The following is a 17,925-nucleotide window of genomic DNA, read 5'->3' as shown; positions in this document are numbered from 1 at the left end:
AGAATCACTTCTTTTTCCTGCACTGTACACCTTCTATCTGCCCTTTTCCTTAGAGCCCAGGGCCTTTGTTTCTAGGCTGTTTTCTTGGATTAACTTAATCTGTTTTTCTGATCTACCACACCATTTCGGGTCATTCTTTCAGAATAGCATTTAGTTTCTTTGAATTAAGGTTTGTTGAGTATAAAGGCCCTATTTAGAAAGAAAGGGGGGGGCAGGCAGTGGTGCACCTGGTTAAGTGCACATATTACAGTGCACAAGGACTCGGGTTCCCACCTACAGGGGGAAACTTTCACATGTGGTGAAACAGGGCTGCAGGTCTGTTTCTTTCTCTTCCTCTTTTTTTTTTTTTAACCAGAGCACTGCTCAGCTCTGGCTAATGGTGGTGGTAGTGGGTGGGTGGGTTGGGGGGTTTGAACCTGGAACTTCAGAGCCTCAGGCATGAGAATCTGCATAACCATTATGCTATCTACCTACCTCTTCCTCTCTATATCCCCCTTCCTCTCAATTTCTGGCTGTCTCTAGTAAATAAATAAAGATAATTTTTTTAAAAAATTAAAAAGAAAAAAACTAAATTTCATGCCACTAAGGGATGAAAACTTTATTTAATATTTATTTTATCTTTTTTATTATTTATTTATTTATTATTAATTTCTTTATTGGGGAATTAATGTTTTACATTCGACAGTAAATACAATAGTTTGTACATGCATAACATTTCTCAGTTTTCCACATAACAACACAACCCCCACTAGGTCCTCTGTCATCCTTCTTGGACTTGTATTCTCCCACCCACTCACCCCAGTCTTTTACTTTGGTGCAATACGCTAGTATATTTTATCTTTTTTTTTTTTATCAGAGAACTCCTTAGCTCTGTCTTACAGAGTGTGGGGGACTGGACCTGGGGCCCTGGAGTCTCAGGGATGAGAGTCTCTTGCATACCTATTATGATATCTGGCCCTTCAGGCTTGGACCTGAGAGGTGGTACAGTGGATAAAGTACTGAGATTTCAAGTAAAAGGTCCTGAGTTCCACCCCCTGCATGCTATGTGCCTAGCCTAGGAGGTAGCACAGTGGATAAAGTGTTGAACTCTCAAGTACAAAGTGATGAGTTCAATCTCTGGCACTGCATGTGCTGGATTGATTCTCTGGCTCTCCTTCTCTCTCCCCCTTTCTCTGTCATTAATAAATAAATTTTAAAAAATAAACAGACATTTGTTAAGGATCAACCCTGAAATTTACCTGAGGCATAATTAGATCACTAAATATTTGACTTACACTCAGCTCCTATACTCAGCTCCTATACTCTAATAATACAGCCTAAATCTTTTGATACCCAGAATATTCTACTCTTTTTTCCAACAGCTACTGAAGGTAGTATGAATCATTCTTGTAAATAGTTTAACAAAAAGAAAAGAAAAAAGAAAAGGTGGTCCAGGAAGTGGTGCAGTGGATAAAGCACTGGACTCTCAAGCATGAGGTCCTGAGTTCAATCCCTGGCAACACATATACCAAAGTGATGTCTGGTTCTTTCTCTCTCCCCTCCTATCTTTCCTATTAGTAAATAAATAAAATATTATTTTGATTTCTTTTTTTAATTTTGTCTCTATATTCATGGACTGTGAAAGCTTTTATCATATTTGTGGCACCATGGCCTTGTGCAAGCACGATTTCACTCCTAGACCACCATTTTATTCTTTTTATTTCAGATAGAGGGAGAGAGGTTCCACAGCACTGCTATCTGTCCATGGAGCTTCTCCTGGTGCTGAAGGGCTTCCATGTGGAATGGGGCTCAATTCCAAGGCCTCATGCATGATAAGGCACACATTCTACCAGATGAGCTATGTCCCAGTTCCCCACCCACCACCAAAGTTTTAAATAGGGCTGGGGAGATAGCATAATGGTTGTAAACAAAAACAAAAACAAAAAAAGGAAGAAGAAACTTTCATGCCTGAGGTTCTCAGGTCCCAGGTTCAATCCCCAGAACCACCATAAACCAGAGGTGAGCACTGAAAATGGCATTCCCAAAATGAGGATGCAAATCAAGAAGGGTGTTGGCTCTTAGAGTCTGGTTGGGTGAACTGAAGTTGGCCACTGGCCAAACTAATGACTTCCGGCAAGTCTCCTTTCACCTCTGTAACTCATTTCCCTCACCAATATAGTTAACAGTGAGGAGTTTGGACTCAAAATCTCAGGTCTTTCCCTTTCTGAGATGCTGGGTCTCTCTAACCTTTTATAATAAAAAACAAAAGTCTACTAAGTGAGAGAACCATCATTTCTATTGATTACTGGGAAGTCTTTCTTACTTTCTCATTAAGACTGAGTTCCCAGGGAGTCAGGCAGTAGTGCAGTGGGTTAAGTGCAGGTGGCATGAAGTGCAAGGACCAGCATAAGGATCCTGGTTCGAGCCCCCAGCTCCCCACCTTCAGGGGAGTTGCTTCGCAATTAGTAAAGCAGGTCTGCAGGTGTCTATCCTTCTCTCCCCCTCTTTGTCTACCCCTCCTCTCTCCATTTCTCTCCGTCCTATCCAACAACAACTATAACAACAATAAGGGCAACAAAAGGGAAAATAAATAATTAAAAAAAAAAGGCTGAGTTCCTGGGGGTCAGGCTGTAGCGCAGCAGATTAAGTACACATGGTGCGAAACTCGAGGGCTGGCATAAGGATCCTGGTTTGAGCCCCCAGCTCCCCACCTACGGGGGGGGGAGTCACTTCACAAGCAGTGAAGCAGGTCTGCAGATGTCTATCTTTCTCTCCCCATCTCTGTCTTCCCCTCCTCTCTCCATTTTTCTCTGTCCTATCCAGCAACAACATCATCAATAACAATAACCACAACACTAATAAAAACAAGGTCAACAAAAAAGGAAAATAAACAAATAAAATATTTAAAAAAAAAAAAAAAGACTGAGTTCCCAGAGGACCATGTCAGTTTTTAAGAAACTTCCCTAAGAAGGCTATGGATAGTTATACTAACTGCAAAGACTCTCTAGATTCTTGTTTCATTCTGCATGAGAAACAAATCAAGATTCTTTCCACACCAAGCAGATCTAAAGCTCTCCCAACCTAAGTAAGGGACTAACTATCCTCATTCATCCTAAAGAGGGACACATTCCATCTATCAGAAGAGGTACTCTTAGAGACTGAAAAGACCCTTCCTTTCTGTCTTGCCAACAGCGAGAGACTAGCCATTAGGAACTAAGCACAAAATGAAGGCTCACTTATATCCACACCTTATAGTTCCAAACCCAGGTAGGATTAAGGTTTTGACTTTGTTTTCTCTCTCTTTCTCTCTTTTAATTCTTTTTTTTTTTTTTCCTTCCACCAGTTATGCTGGGGCTCAGTATCAGCTCTATGAATCCAACACTCCTGGCAGCCGTTTCCCCATTTTTTTTCTTCTATTTCTGACTGGATAGAACAGACAGAAATTGAGAGAGGAGGGGAAGAAACAGAGAGGGTGAGAGAAAGATAGATACCTGCAGACCTATTTAACTGCTTGTGAAGCATCCCTCCTGCAGGTGAGGAGTGAGGGCTCAAACCCAGGTCTTTGTGTAGGTAGCATGTGTGCTTAATCCAGTGTGTCATTACTCTGCCCATTTTTAAATCTTTTTTAAAAATATTTTTTATTATTTTTGATAGGGACAGAGAGAAGTTGAGAGGGAAGGGGAAGATAGATACAGACAGACCTGAAGCACTGCAGATGGGGGCTGGGGGCTTGAACCCTGCCCCTTCCTTATACACTGTGATGTGTGTGTGTGTTTAAACAATTTTTTAAAAGATTTTATTTATTGATTAATGAGAAAGATAGGAGAGAGAGAAAGAACCAGACATCACTCTGGCACATGTGCAGCTGGGGATTGAACTCAGGACCTCATGCTTGAGGGTCCAGTGCCTTAGCCACTGTGCCACCTCCCAGACAACGTGATGTGTGTTTAACCAGGAATGCCACTACCCAATCCATTTTTTTTCTCTTTTACCTATTGCTTCCTCTCTAGTTCAGTGCATGTGCTTTTTTTAATCCAGGAACACAAATGGAAGTGATAACAAACTGGCTGACTTTACAACTTCAACACAAACTACCTTTGTGGTTAATAACTGTTCAGCTACTTTTGTGTCTCCCCGTCCCATTCATGACAGTTGTTTGGGGGCCCCTCTGCATCTATTAAAAAGATGATGACTACTACCACGTACTGAACTTTTTAAAAATGTGCCAGGGAGTGGCTGCATTATATGCACATCATCTAATTTAAGGCTCCCATCAGTGCTGAGTTCAGCGAGGGCAGGCATCTTGTTCCGGCCACCTCCAGCTCCCCCCCGCCCCCGCCCCCCAGTCACACTGCTGCCAAGTGGTTAATGCCCAGGTTTTATTCTCCTTTGGCCCTACTCCAGAGACCTGGCTATTCTGGTTACACTGCAGGGGAAGGTGTAGTTTCCGGCACAGGTGGACAGACATCCTGCTCCGTCTCTACCCACCTGGGGGCGCCCCAGTAGCAGGCGCTGAGCACGGCGAGCAGCGCGTGGGGCAGCGCGCTCAGCACCAGCTGGGTGAAGCAGTGGCCGGCGGTGTCTCCCTCCCACACCGGGAGCGGCCGCCACGCGCTGGTGCCGCACAGCTGGGCCAGAAGCCGCTCCATGGAGGCCTCGCCTGTGGACGGGGGTCAGAGGGACTAGAGAGGGGCCCTCCCCGGGGCCCCCACATTCCCCAGAGTGATGGCAACGCAGGCAGCCAGCACCTCTGACAGCTCGTCCGGGCCCGGGCTCTCCGCCTTCAGCCCCGCCCTCGCAGCGGGTCACAGCAGCCAGATCCCGTTCATTCTCGCGTTACCTCAAGGGGTAGAAGGAGACTTGTCTGACTCCATAGAGATGGATGGTCGATTTCTGGAATGGCCGCCCACACAACCTCAGCTTTCTCCCCCTTCCTCTCCTTCCCTCTCCCCTCTGCCCAAGACCCCCTGATCCGGAACCTCTAACCTGAAGAAGCTGCTTTCCGCGGATCTTGAACACTGCCGGGCTCCAAGAAGGCTTGTAGAGGGATTAGAGTGCTAAACCAGTGAAATTGGCGCCCCCTAGAGGAGGGAGGACTTCTCAGCATGTGCCCCGGCCATTCTGCGGGCTTTTACTAGGGTGCTCGCCGAAGAGGTATTATCCTGCGCAGGCGCGTGCTGTGGTGCGCCAACCCCACTCCCACCCCACCCCCGTTATTATTTGGCAGGTGTATGTTGCCTCAGTTGCATATGGACTTGTCTCGGTTCTAGTGCAGGTCGTTTATACATTTTCATGTAGAGAACTCGCTCCCTTAGTTATACTGTTGACTGTGGCTAATGATATTATAGAGAGTTAATGATACAGGGAGGAAGAATTCCCCCATAAAAACACTTAAGCCATTTCCCTCCTTATTCCAGGTTTACATGATCTTGGAAAGCTACCCAATCTCATTAATTTTCAATTCTCTATTTGTACACCTTGCAGGCTTGAACCCCTAGTGTATGCTATGACCCGGCCCCAAGAATTGTTTTACTATTTACTAATAAGAGAGGAAAGAGGGAGAACCAGAGCATCACAGGTAATGTCAGGAATCAAATTCAGGACCCTGTGCTTAAGAGTCCAATACTCTTGTCACTGCACCACCTCCCAGGCTATTACTCCTAATTTCCTTTTTTTTTCTACTTAAAAAAAATTTTGTTTTGACTATTTATTGGATAGTGACAGCCAGAAATCGAGAGGGAAGGGGGTGATATAGAGGGAATTGACAGTAACACTTGCGGACCTGCGTCACCAGTTGTAAAGCTTTCCCCCTGCAGATGGGGAACTGGGGGCTTGAACCTCGGTCTTTGCACGTTGTAAGATGTACGCTCAGTCAGTTGCGCCATCACATGCCCCCCCTCCTAATTTTCAATCATAAATTTAGGAAAAGTGTCACATCATCTGTAAAATCATTCCTGGGAGAAGGGGCATTAGATAATTCACTCATTAGAGCACACACTTTTTTTTTTTTTTTTTTGCCTCCAGGGTTTTGCCTGCACTATGGATCCACTGCTCCTGGGAGCCATTTTTCCCATTTTGTTGCCCTTGTTGTTGTTGTTGTTATTGTTGGATAAGACAGAGAGAAATGGAAAGAGGAGGGGCAAACAGAGCGGAAGAGAAAGATAGACACCTGCAGACCTGCTTCACCGCCTGTGAAGCGACTCCCCTGCAGGTGGGGAGCCGGGGGCTCGAACCGGGATCCTTATGTCGGTCCTTGCTTTTTGTGCCATGTGCGCTTAACTAGCTGTGCCACCGCCTGGCTCCCTTAGAGCGCACACTTTAACGTGAGGATCCAGGGTGGAACCAAGTACTGCCATGTGGGAGTGACTGATTAGGGGATCTTCACAAGCAGCAGAGTGGTGCAGTGGTGTCTCTTTTTCTCTCTGTTTCTTTCTATATCTCACTTTTTTTTTTGTCTCTCACCTTCTATCAGAGACTGAGAGAGAGGGAGGAAGGACCGTGCACTGATAACCCTGGCGGCAAAAAGAAGAAAAATCATGATCCTTTCTGACTGTTAAAAGCAACCAACTTGTTGTCCGGGAGGTGGCGCAGTGATAAAGCTTTGGAATCTCAAGCATGAGGTCTTAGTTCGATCCCCGGCAGCACATGTGCCAGAGTGATGTCTGGTTCTTTCTCTTCCTATCTTTATCATTAAAAAAAAAAAAAAAAAAAGCAACCAACTCATATACATTGCCTTAGAACACAAGAGGAAAAGAAAACTTGAAACAAATAATTCCTCTGTTTAATGTCATTTGATCCCTTGGTTTCACTCAGTCCCCCCCACCCAAATATTTTACACCAATATTTCTGAAAAATGAAGTCAAATGGACAAGAAGTTTATCTTTTCCCCCCCATTTTGGGGACTTGTTAATTGGAGGAACAGCTAGATGAGAAGAAAAAAGAGAGGTGAGAAAGTCATTGATAAGTCACAGTTCATAGAATGGAAAAAAGGCCATTTTTTCTAAAACCTGGATGGTCAATGTATGATTCTAGAATTCTGAACATTGACTTCAGACTCCACACCTAAAAGCAATGTGAACTGAGAAAGGATGACAAAGCACTCATAGAGATAGTGAGAAGTAGGTGGGAAGTTTCAGCTGAGTGACTAGCAGGTGGTGGAAGCCAGAGAGGGTAGTAAATAGTACCTCAGTGGAATGGAGAAGAGCTTTCTCTCGGATTGTGGCTTTCCAAGCAGTAGCTTCTGTCTCCCGGTTCTCCTCTTCTTTCCCTTTCCCCCCTTTGCCTGCACTTTGCTCCATAGTCATCAACAAGGTGATTTATTAGAGAGCAAGGAGCAAAGCTGATTAGTGCTGGGGCTAGGCAAGACCCACACCACACCTAGGTGTTTATCTTACCTACATCATCTTCCTAACATCAGGTCACCTTCTGAGGATTATTTTCAGTGCTGCTAGTTGTTGTTGTAGGTGGTGGTGGTGTGTATGTGTGAATATATATATATATATATATGTTCACCAGAGAACTGCTCAGCTCTGGCTTGTGCTGGTGCTGCAGATTGAACCAGGAACATTAGAACTTCAAGGATAGAAGTATTTTTAAATTATTTATTTATTTATTATATGTGGGGAGCCACATGTGCCCTCAAGGTTGCTATTGGCATGACCACAGAGTGTTTGTTCACAGACTGGCCTTGCTTAAAAGTTAAGGTCCTGCTTCTTTACACCTTAGAGTCTTTGTTCACAGACAAGATAAGTTCCTGTCTCCCAATTCCACCTCCCCATGAATCACCCAGGACCTTCCAGATAACAGCTGATTACCATGACAACACACCACTTCAATCAACAGTCCCCAGCTGCTAACTCCCCCCTTGCCCTGGCCTTAAAAACAGCATCTTTGGTGCTAGTAAACAGACTTGATCAGAATCTTGACTTGTCTCATTTCTCTCGCATGTCTTGTCCCCTTCCCTCTCCCTTCTTTCCTTGTCCTCACTCCCTCCTCCTAGGTTAACCCACGTGGAAGGTCCCGCGGGACGGGACAATTATAAAGGAAGGAGGAGGAGAGAGAAAGAACCAGACATCACTCTGGTACACGTGCTGCCAGGGATCGAACTCAGGACTTCTTGCTTGAGAGTCCAACGCTTTATCCACTGTGCCACCTCCGGAACCACCAAAAATAGAAGTATTTTTGCAGGGGCCGGGCAGTAGCGCAACGGGTTAGGTGCACATGGCACAAGGTGCAAAGACCAGTGTAAGGATCGCAGTTCAAGCCCCCAGCTCCCCATCTGCAGGGGAGTCACTTCACAGGTGGTGAAGCAGATCTACAGGTGTGTCTGTCTTTCTCTCCCCCTCCCTCTCTTCCCCCTTCTTTCTCGAGTTCTCTCTCTTTCTTAACTTAGCATAATTTTTTTCAATTCACCAACATTGTGATAGATATTAGCAGTTCATTTGCATGTTGGGGTGGGGAATAGGACTTCATGCATGCATGATATCGATGCTCTGGGTTGCTTTTCATTCAGATAGACAGGGGTGAAGAGAGATTAGAGAACTCGAGCTTCCTCTGATGCCATGGCACCTCCTATGTGTTACCAAGGCTTGAGCCAGAGTTGAACATGTCTAGGTGCATGGCTTACCTGGTGAGCTTTCTCTCCAATCATTCTCTCTCTTTTTAAAATTTTTTAATTATTTATTTATTCATGAGAAAGATAGGAGGAGAGAAAGAACCAGACATCATTCTGGTACATGTGCTGCCAGGGATCGAACTCAGAACCTCATGGTTGAGAATCCAATGCTTATCCACTGCGCCACCTCCTGGACCACAATCATTCTCTCTCTTTCTCTCTCTCTGTGTTTCTCTCTCTATCTACCTCTCTCTCTTTCTCTCTCTCTCTCTCTCTCTCTCACACACACACACACACACACACACACACACACTTCACGAAGTTATGTGTCATCTCTGCACTGGAAGTATGCTGATCATCTCTGTGTGCTCTGTGTGGTTCTAATTTTAGTATGTGTCCAACCAAATCAAATGCCTCTCTCTCTCTCTCTCTCTTTCTTTTTTGTTTTTTTGAATATTTATTTATTTATTCCCTTTTATTGCCCTTATTGTTTTATTGTTGTAGTTATCATTGTTTTTGTTCTTGGATAAGACAGAGAGAAGTGGAGTGAGGAGGGGAAGACAGAGAGGGGGAGAGAAAGACAGACACCTGCAGACCTGCTTCACCACCTGTGAAGTGATTTCCCTGTAGTTGGGGAGCCTGAAGCTCAAGCTGGGATCCTTATGTGGGTCTTTGGGCTTTGCACCACCTACAGTTAACCTGCTGCGCTACTGCCTGACTCCCTCTTTCTTTTTCTAGCATTATGAACATTTATTACCATGGTACTTTCAAAATCAAAACTTATTATCTGGATCTTTCCATCTTGTCTTTGTATAAAACAAAGAGAAACTGGCTACTATGATAACTTTAAAGCAGACCCCAGGAATATCATCAACAGCATGACTTTTGTGACCACCTCCCCAAACAATAACTTGGGTCTACCTGCATATTATGTCATGTGAAGGCAAAAACTAGTAAAGTTATGGGCCCTTTGGAATATACCTAAAATAGGCCTACTAGCTTTTTCAAAAACAGAAACCCCAAATCTTCATCTGCAATATTCTTGCCTTTAGATTCATGATCAGTCAACAATTTGCTCTGCTTTTTATCTTAACTCTTTTTCAGCCACCAAGTTCCAGATGATACCATGATGCCAACCTGACTTCCCTGGGCAGACAACCCTACCATGTGTCCTGGAGCTCTTCCTCCCCAGAGCCCCGTCCCACTGGGGAAAGAGATGGACAGGCTGGGAGTATGGATCGACTTGCCAACGCCCATGTTCAGCAGGGAAGCAATTACGGAAGCCAGACCTTCCACCTTCTGCACCCCATGGTGACCCTGGGTCTATACTCCCAGAGGGATAAAGAATAGGGAAGCTATCAAGGAAGGGGGTTGGATATGGAGCTCTGAATTTCAGTTGAAGCTTCCTCTATGCAGGCAGGGATTAGGGGCTTGAACCTGGGTCCTTGCACATGGTAATGCGTGCACTCAACAAGGTCTACCACTACTTGTCCCCTGGTCTCTTTTACTCTTTCTGCCCGTCTCTCTGTCTTTATCTTAAAAATATATAACAATAGGGAGCCGGGCAGTGGTGCAGCAGGTTAAGCGAACATGGCGCAAAGCACACAGACCCAGCATCAGGATCCTGGTTCGAACCCCCAGATCCCCACATTCAGGGGAGTCACTTCACAGGTAGTGAAGCAGTTCTGCAGGTGTCTATCTTTCTCTCCTCCTCTGTCTTCCTCTCCTCTCTCCATTTCTTTCTGTCCTATCCAACGACAGCTACAACAACAACAACAATAGCAACGATAAACAAGGGCAACAAAAGGGAAAAATAAATTATATATATATAACACAATAATATTCTTATTCTGGTCTCCTGGGTTACTGTACTTTCTAAATCAGGAGTGGGTGTAGGAACTTTTTTCTGTCAAGGATGCTTGGATATTTATAGCATCACTTGTGAATCATATAAAATTATCAACATAGGATATATTGCACCAAAGTAAAAGACTCTGGGGTTGGAGGGAAGGTTCAGGTCCTGGAACATGATGGCAGAGGAGGACCTAGTGGGGATTGAATTGTTATGTGGAAAACTGGGAAATGTTAACCATGTACAAACTATTCTATTTTACTGTCCACTGTAAACCATTAATCTTCCAATAAATAAATTTTTAAAAAGAAGTCCATATATAACCGAACCAAAAAATAAAAATAAAATTATCAGCTTAAAAAATTGCACTTTTCGTCAACAATTTGTTCTGCTTTATATCTTTTTATTTATTTATTTAAGAAAGGAGACATTAACAAAACCGTAGAATAGGAGGGGTACAACTCCACACAATTCCCACCACCCAGTCTCCATATCCCATCCCCTCCCCTGATAGCTTTCCCATTCTCTATCCCTCTGGGAGTATGGACCCAGGGTCGTTGTGGGTTGTGCTTTATATCTTAAGTTTTTTTTCAGCCACCAGGTTCCAGATGCTAGCATGATGCCAACCTGACTTTGCTGGGCACATGACCCCACCAATGTGTCCTGGAGCCCCACCTCCCCAGAGCCCTGCCCCACTAGGGAAAGAGAGAGGCAGGCTGGGGGTATGGATCAACCTGTCAATGCCCATCTTCAGTGGGGAAGCAATTACAGAAGCCAGACCTCCCATCTTCTGCACCCCATAACGATCCTGGGTCCATACTCCCAGAGGAATGAAGAATAGGGAAGCTATCAAGGGAGGGGATTAGATACAGATTTCTGGTGGTGGGAATTGTACCCCTCTTACCCTATGGTCTTGTCAATATTTCTGTTTTATTAATAAAAATTTTTTTCAAAAGAAAATAATGTGAAACTGAATGGCAAGCACACACACAAAAAAAATTAGCACGGGAGCCAGGCAATGGTGCAACGGGTCAAGCGCACACGGCGCAAAGCACACAGACCCCGGCATTAGGGTTCTGGTTAGAGCCCCGTGCTCCCCACCCGCAAGGAAGTCACTTCACAGGCAGGGAAACAGGTCTGCAGGTGTCTATCTTTCTCTCCCCGTCTCTGTCTTCCCCTCCTCTCTCCATTTCTTTTCTCTCTGTCCTGTCCAACAACAACAGCAACAACAACAACAATAATAACAATGACGATAAACAAAGGCAACAAAAGGGAAAACTAAAAAATAAAATTAAAAAATTAGCATTTAGGGAGCTCAGTGGATTAAGCGCAGGTGTCTATCTTTCTCTCCCCCTCTGTCTTCCCCTCCTCTCTCCATCCCTCTCTGTCCTATTCAACAACAACAACAACATCAATAATGATAATAAAACAACAAGGGCAACAAAAGAGAATAAATAAATAATTTTTTAATTAGCCTTTAAAGTAGCTATGAAAAAAGCTCCTGGGGCTGGGAGGTGGTGCAGTGAGTAGGGTACTGAACGTGGAAGCATGAAGTCCTGAATTCAATCTCCAGCATCCCATGTGCTCTGCTTCTTTCTTTCTTTCTTTCTTTCTTTCTTTCTTTCTCTCTTTCTTTCTTTCTTTCTTTTGCCTCCAGGGGTATTGCTGGGGCTCAGTGCCTACAGTACGAATCCACTGCTCCTGGAGGTTTTTTTTTTTTTGTCTTTAAAAAAAATTTTTTTCCCTTTTGTTGCCCTTGTTGTTTATCATCATTGTTGTTGGATAGGACAGAGAGAAATTGAGAGAGGAGGGGAAGACTGAGAGAGAGAGAAAAAAATAGACACCTGTAGACCTGCTTCACTGCTTGTAAAGCGACTCCCCTGCAGATGACTTTACTTATACTTAGCTTGCCTCTGGTTTTAAAGTTACATTTCCATTGGCCAATCAGGTTCGGGTTGACATCTTATCCTATGCATACATATGTCTCTGTCTTTATCACACTATGCAGGCGCGCTATGGTTACTAGAGTTACTACTAGAGTTATAAGCTCACTACACCCGCTGGGCCACCCCAGGCTTACCTGGAGTCTACTTTTCCCCCCTTTGTTGCCCTTGTTGTTGTTACTGTTGTTGTTGTTGTTGGATGGGACAGAGAGAAATTGAGAGGAGGGGAAGACAGAGGGGGAGAGAAAAATAGATACCTGGAGACCTGCTTCACCATTTGTGAAGTGACACCCCCCCACCCCCGCAGGTGGGAAGCCAGGAGCTCCAACCGAGATCCTTGAGCCGGGCCTTGCCCTTTGCACCATGTGCATTTAACACACTGTGCTACCACCAGGTCCCCCTGGTTTCTTTCTTTCTTTCTTTCTTTCTTTGTTTCTTTCTTTCTTCCTTCCTTCCTTCCTTCCTTCCTTCCTTCCTTTCTCTCTTTCTTTTCCCTCTTGTTGCCCTTTTTAAAATTATTATTATTGTTGTTGTAGTTATTATTGCTGTTGTTGTTGATGTCGTCATTGTTGGATAGGACAGAGAGAAATGGAGAGAGGAGGGGAAGACAGAGAAGAAGAGAGAAAGATAGACACCTGCAGACCTGCTTCACTGCTTGTGAAGCGACTCCCCCGCAGGTGGGGAGCCAGGGCTCACACCTGGATCCTTCTGCCAGTTCTTGCACTTTGCAACACATGCGCTTAACCCCCCCCCCCCCCCACACACACACACTCCCTCCCTGGTTTTTTCTATCAATCTCTTTCTCTCTCTCTTTATCTTGTGTTAATTAATAAATTTTTTTCACCCTGGTTCTTTAGTGTCAGGCCAACAGTCTATTACAGACTGACTAGCTGTTTTTTTTGTTTTTTCCAGAGCACTGCTCAGCTCTGGCTTATGGTGGTGTTGCAGATTGAATTTGGGACCTTGGAGCCTCAGGCATGAGAGTCTCTTTGCCTAACCATTATGCTATTTCTCCTGCCCTAAATAAATTTTTAAAATTTATTTCTTTATTGGGGAATTAATGTTTTACATTCAACAGTAAATACAATAGTTTGTACATGTATAACATTCCCCAGTTTCCCATTTAACAATACAACCCCCACTATGCCATTTATCATCCTTCATGGACCTGTATTCTCCCCACCCACGCACCCCAGAGTCTTTTACTTTGGTGCAATACGCCAATTCCAGTTCAGGTTCTACTTGTGTTTTCTTTTCTGGTCTTTTTTTTCAACTTCTGCTTGAGAGTGAGATCATCCCATCTTCATCCTTCTGTTTCTGACTTATTTCACTCAACATGATTTTTTCAAGGTCCATCCAAGATTTTTTACAGCTGAGTAGTATTCCATTGTGTATCTATACCACAACTTGCTCAGCCACTCATCTGTTGTTGGACACCTGGGTTGCTTCCAGGTTTTGGCTATTACAAATTGTGCTGCCAAGAACATATGTGTACACAGATCTTTTTGGATGGATGTGTTGGGTTCCTTTAGGATGTATCCCCAGGAAAGGAATTGCAGGATCATAGGGTAGGTCCATTTCTAGCCTTCTGAGAGTTCTCCAGACTGTTCTCCACAAAGGTTGGACCAACTGACGTTCCCACCAGCAGTGCAGGAGGGTTCCTTTGACCCCACACCCTCTCCAGCATTTGCTGCTGTTACCCTTTCTGATGTATGACATTCTCACAGGAGTGAAGTGGTATCTCATTATTGTCTTGATTTGCATTTCTCTGACAATGAGAGACTTGGAGCATTTTTTCATGTGTTTCTTGACCTTTTGGATCTCTTCTGTGGTGAATATTCTGTCCAAGTCTTCCCCCCATTTTTGGATGGGGTTATTTGTTGTCTTGTTATCTGGCAAGCTCTTTATATATGTTGGTTATTAAATTCTTACCTGATGTATGGCATGTAAAGATCTTCTCCCATTCTGTGAGGGGTCTCTTGGTTTGGGTAGTGGTTTCTTTTGCTCTGCAGAAGCTTTTTAATTTGATGTAGTCCCACAGATTTATACTTGCCTTAGTCTTCTCTGTAATTGGATTTGTTTCATTGAAAATGTCTTTTAAAAAAAAAAGAAAAGAAAAGAAAATGTCTTTAAAATTTATGCGGAAAAGAGTTCTTCCAATATTTTCCTCTAAGTATCTGATAGTTTCTGGTCTAACATCCAAGTCCTTGATCCACTTGGAATTTACTTTTGTATTCAGTGAAATACAGTGATTCAGTTTCATTCTTCTGCATGTTTCAACCCATTGTTTCCAACACCATTTGTTGAAGAGACTCTGCTTTCCCCATGTAATAGTCTGGGCCCCTTTGTCAAAGATAAGATGTCCATAGGTGTGGGGCCTCATTTCTGGGCTCTCAATTCTATTCCACTGGTCAGTGTGTCTGTTCATGTTCCAGTACCAAGCAGTTTTGATGACAATGGCCCTATAATACAGTTTGAGATCTGGGAGTGTGATGCCTCCAGTTCTGTTCTTTTTTCTCAAGATTGTTTTGGCAATTCTAGATCTTTTCTGGTTCCAGATAAACATTTGTAGCATTTTTTCTATTCTCCTAAAAAATGTGCTTGGGATCTTGAAGGGGATAGCATTAAATTTGTAGATGGCTCTGGGTAATATATTCATTTTGATGGTGTTAATTCTTCCAACCCATGAACATGGAATATCTTTCCACTTCTTTGTGTCTTTTTCAATTTCTTTGAGTAGTGACTCATAATTTTCAGTATACAAGTCTTTCACTTCTTTGGTTAGGTTTACTCCTAGATATTTTATTGTTTTTGTTGCTATAGTAAAAGGAATTGATTTCTGGATTTCAATTTCTTCTTAGTGTTTGCATAGAGGAATGCCACTGACTTTTGAATATTAATTTTGTAGCCTGACACCTTACTGTATTGCCTGATGATTTCCAAAAGCTTCTTCCTGGATTCCTTAGGTTTTTCCATATATACTATCATGTCATCTGCAAACAAGGAGAGTTTGGCTTCTTCTCTTCCAATCTGTATCCCTTTAATTTCTTGCTCCTGCCTGATTGCTATGGCAAGAACTTCCAACACTATGTTAAATAGTAATGGTGATAGTGGGCAGCCCTGTCTAGTACCTGATCTGAGTGGAAATGCTTCCAGTTTTTCACCATTGAGTATGATGTTGGCTGTAGGTTTGCTATATATAGACTCCACTATCTTGAGGAATTTTCCATCTATTCCCATTTTTTGTAGTGTTTTGATCATAAAAGGATGTTGTATTTTGTCAAAGGTTCTCTGCATCTATTGATATAACCATGTGGTTTTTGGTCTTGCTTTTGTTGATGTGGTGGATCACATTGATTGATTTACGTATATTAAACCAACCTTGCATGCCTGGGATAAACCCCACTTGGTCATGATGAACAATCTTTTTGATATACTGCTGTATCCGGTTGGCTAGAATTTTGTTCAATATTTTCACATCTATGTTCATCAGAGATATTCGTCTGTAGTTTTCTTTTTTGGCTGTGTCCCTGTCTGCTTTTGGTATCAGGGTGATGTTGGCTTCATCGAAGCTGGCAGGGAGTATTCCAGTGTCTTCAATCTTCTGGAAGACTTTTAAAAGTAGAGGTGTTAGTTCTTTTTTGAAAGTTTTGTAGAATTCATTTGTAAAACCATCTGGTCCAGGACTTTTATTTCTGGGGAGATTTTTGATAACTGTTTCAATTTCATTAGCTGTGATGGGCCTGTTCATGTTATCCACTTCCTCTTGACTTAGTTTTGGAAGTTGGTAGGTATCTAGGAAATCATTCATTTCTTCCAGGTTCTCTAGCTTGGTGGCATATAGTTGTTCATAGAAGCCTCGCATGATATGTTGAATTTCTGCGGTGTCTGTTGTGATATCTCCTCTTTCATTTACTATCCGATTTATTTGGGTCTTTTCCCTTTTTTGTTTTGTGAGTCTGGCTAAAAGTTTGCTGATTTTGTTTACTCTTTCAAAGAACCAACATTTACTTTCATTGATCTTTTGTATGGTTTTCCTATTCTCAATGTTATTTATTTCTGCCCTAACTTTAGTGATTTCTGTCCTTCTGGTTGCTTTAGGGTTCCTTTGTTGTTCTTCTTCTAGGTCTTTAAGATGTGCAATCAGGCTGTTTATTTGTGCCTTTTCTTGTTTCCTAATGTGTGCTTGTATAGCTATGAACTTCCCTCTTAGGACTGCTTTAGCTGTGTCCCAAATATTTTGATAGCTTGTGTCTTCATTTTCATTGAACTCTCGAAACATTTTGATTTCTTCCTTGATTTCCTCTTTGACCCAGAAGTTGTTAAGAAGTGTACTGTTGAGCTTCCACATTTTGGCACTGTTACTAATCTTTTGTTGATTGTTAAGTGTTAGTTTAATTCCACTGTGGTCTGAGAAGATGCTTGGGATGATTTCAATGCTCTTGAATTGGCTGATGCTGTCTTTGTGGCCTAATATATGGTCTATCCTTGAGAATGACCCATGTGGATTTGAGTAAAATGTGTATTCCAGTTTCTTGGGATGAATGACTCTGAAAATGTCCAATAGTTCTAGTTTATCTATCTCTTCATTTAGCTCCCTTATGTCTTTATTGATTTTCTACCTGGATGATCTGTCAAGTTGAGAGAGTGGGGTGTTGAAGTCCCCTACTATGATTGTGTTACTGTTAATATATTGCTGTAGCTCTTTCAGTAGACGTTTGATGTATTTAGATGGCTTCTCATTGGGTGCATAGATGTTAATAATTGTTAAGTCCTCTTGATTGACTGATCCTCTTCTTCTTCTAGCGTTTGTCCTTCTTCCGTAGCCAGTCAACAGCGTCAGGTTGAGCCTGATGTAAAGTTTCGAGACCTCCTTTGAATCTGGTGAGGAGGTGGCAGTTGTTGACTATGTGGGTCATAGTCTGTCTGTAGCCGCAGGGGCAGATCGGGTCGTCTCTGGCTCCCCAGCAATGGAACATAGTGACGCACCGGCCATGACCTGTTCGATAGCGATTGAGGAGGGCCCAATCATAACGTGCTAGGTCAAAGCTGGGTTGACGCTTGCAGGGGTCTGTGATGAGGTGTTTGTTCTTTACCTCAGCTGACTGCCAACTCTGTTTCCAAGAGTCTGGAACAGAGAAGTTCAGTGTAGGCGTAGGGGACCAGATTGGGTGACGAGACGTCAAGCGTTGGACAGGGTGGGTGAAGATATCCACGTATATTGGCAGGTCCAGTTGAGCGTAGAAGTGGGAAATGAACTTAGATGATGCTGCATCCTGACGAATATCTGGCGAGGCGATGTTGCTAAGAACTGGCAGCCATGGAACTGGGGTGGAACGGATGGTTCCAGAAATGATCCTCATGGAGGAATATAATTTGGAATCGACCAAGTGGACATGGGGGCTACGGAACCATACTGGGGCACAGTATTCTGCAGTGGAATAGCATAATGCCAGAGATGATGATCGTAGTGTGGAAGCGCTCGCGCCCCATGAGGAGCTGGCCAGTCTTGCAATGATGTTATTCCTCGCGCCCAC

At 43.4% G+C, this 17,925-nt stretch overlaps 1 protein-coding gene across 2 annotated transcripts in view; it reads right to left on the bottom strand.

Moving 5' to 3' along the window:
• ABCC10 (ATP binding cassette subfamily C member 10) overlaps positions 1–5,021 on the bottom strand; it is a 31,800-nt gene extending 26,779 nt beyond the window's left edge. Inside the window, exons 1-2 of one of the 2 annotated variants that reach the window (XR_009549500.1) lie at positions 4,966–5,021; positions 4,468–4,639 (exon numbers count right to left, since the gene is read on the bottom strand). Coding sequence is in view for 1 of the 2 variants with exons in the window: in XM_007530449.3 (XP_007530511.1) it covers positions 4,468–4,628 (161 nt within the window). In the remaining variant the exon portion in view is untranslated. The remainder of the gene's footprint in view (positions 1–4,467; positions 4,640–4,965) is intronic. The other variant, XM_007530449.3, reaches the window with a different exon arrangement.
• Between the last annotated feature and the right edge of the window lie 12,904 nt (positions 5,022–17,925).

Source organism: Erinaceus europaeus, chromosome 4 (genome assembly GCF_950295315.1).
Source record: "Erinaceus europaeus chromosome 4, mEriEur2.1, whole genome shotgun sequence".
Taxonomy (NCBI): domain Eukaryota; kingdom Metazoa; phylum Chordata; class Mammalia; order Eulipotyphla; family Erinaceidae; genus Erinaceus; species Erinaceus europaeus.
The sequence above is the reverse complement of the archived record's forward strand: the minus strand, read 5'-3'. Positions and strand labels throughout refer to the sequence as shown.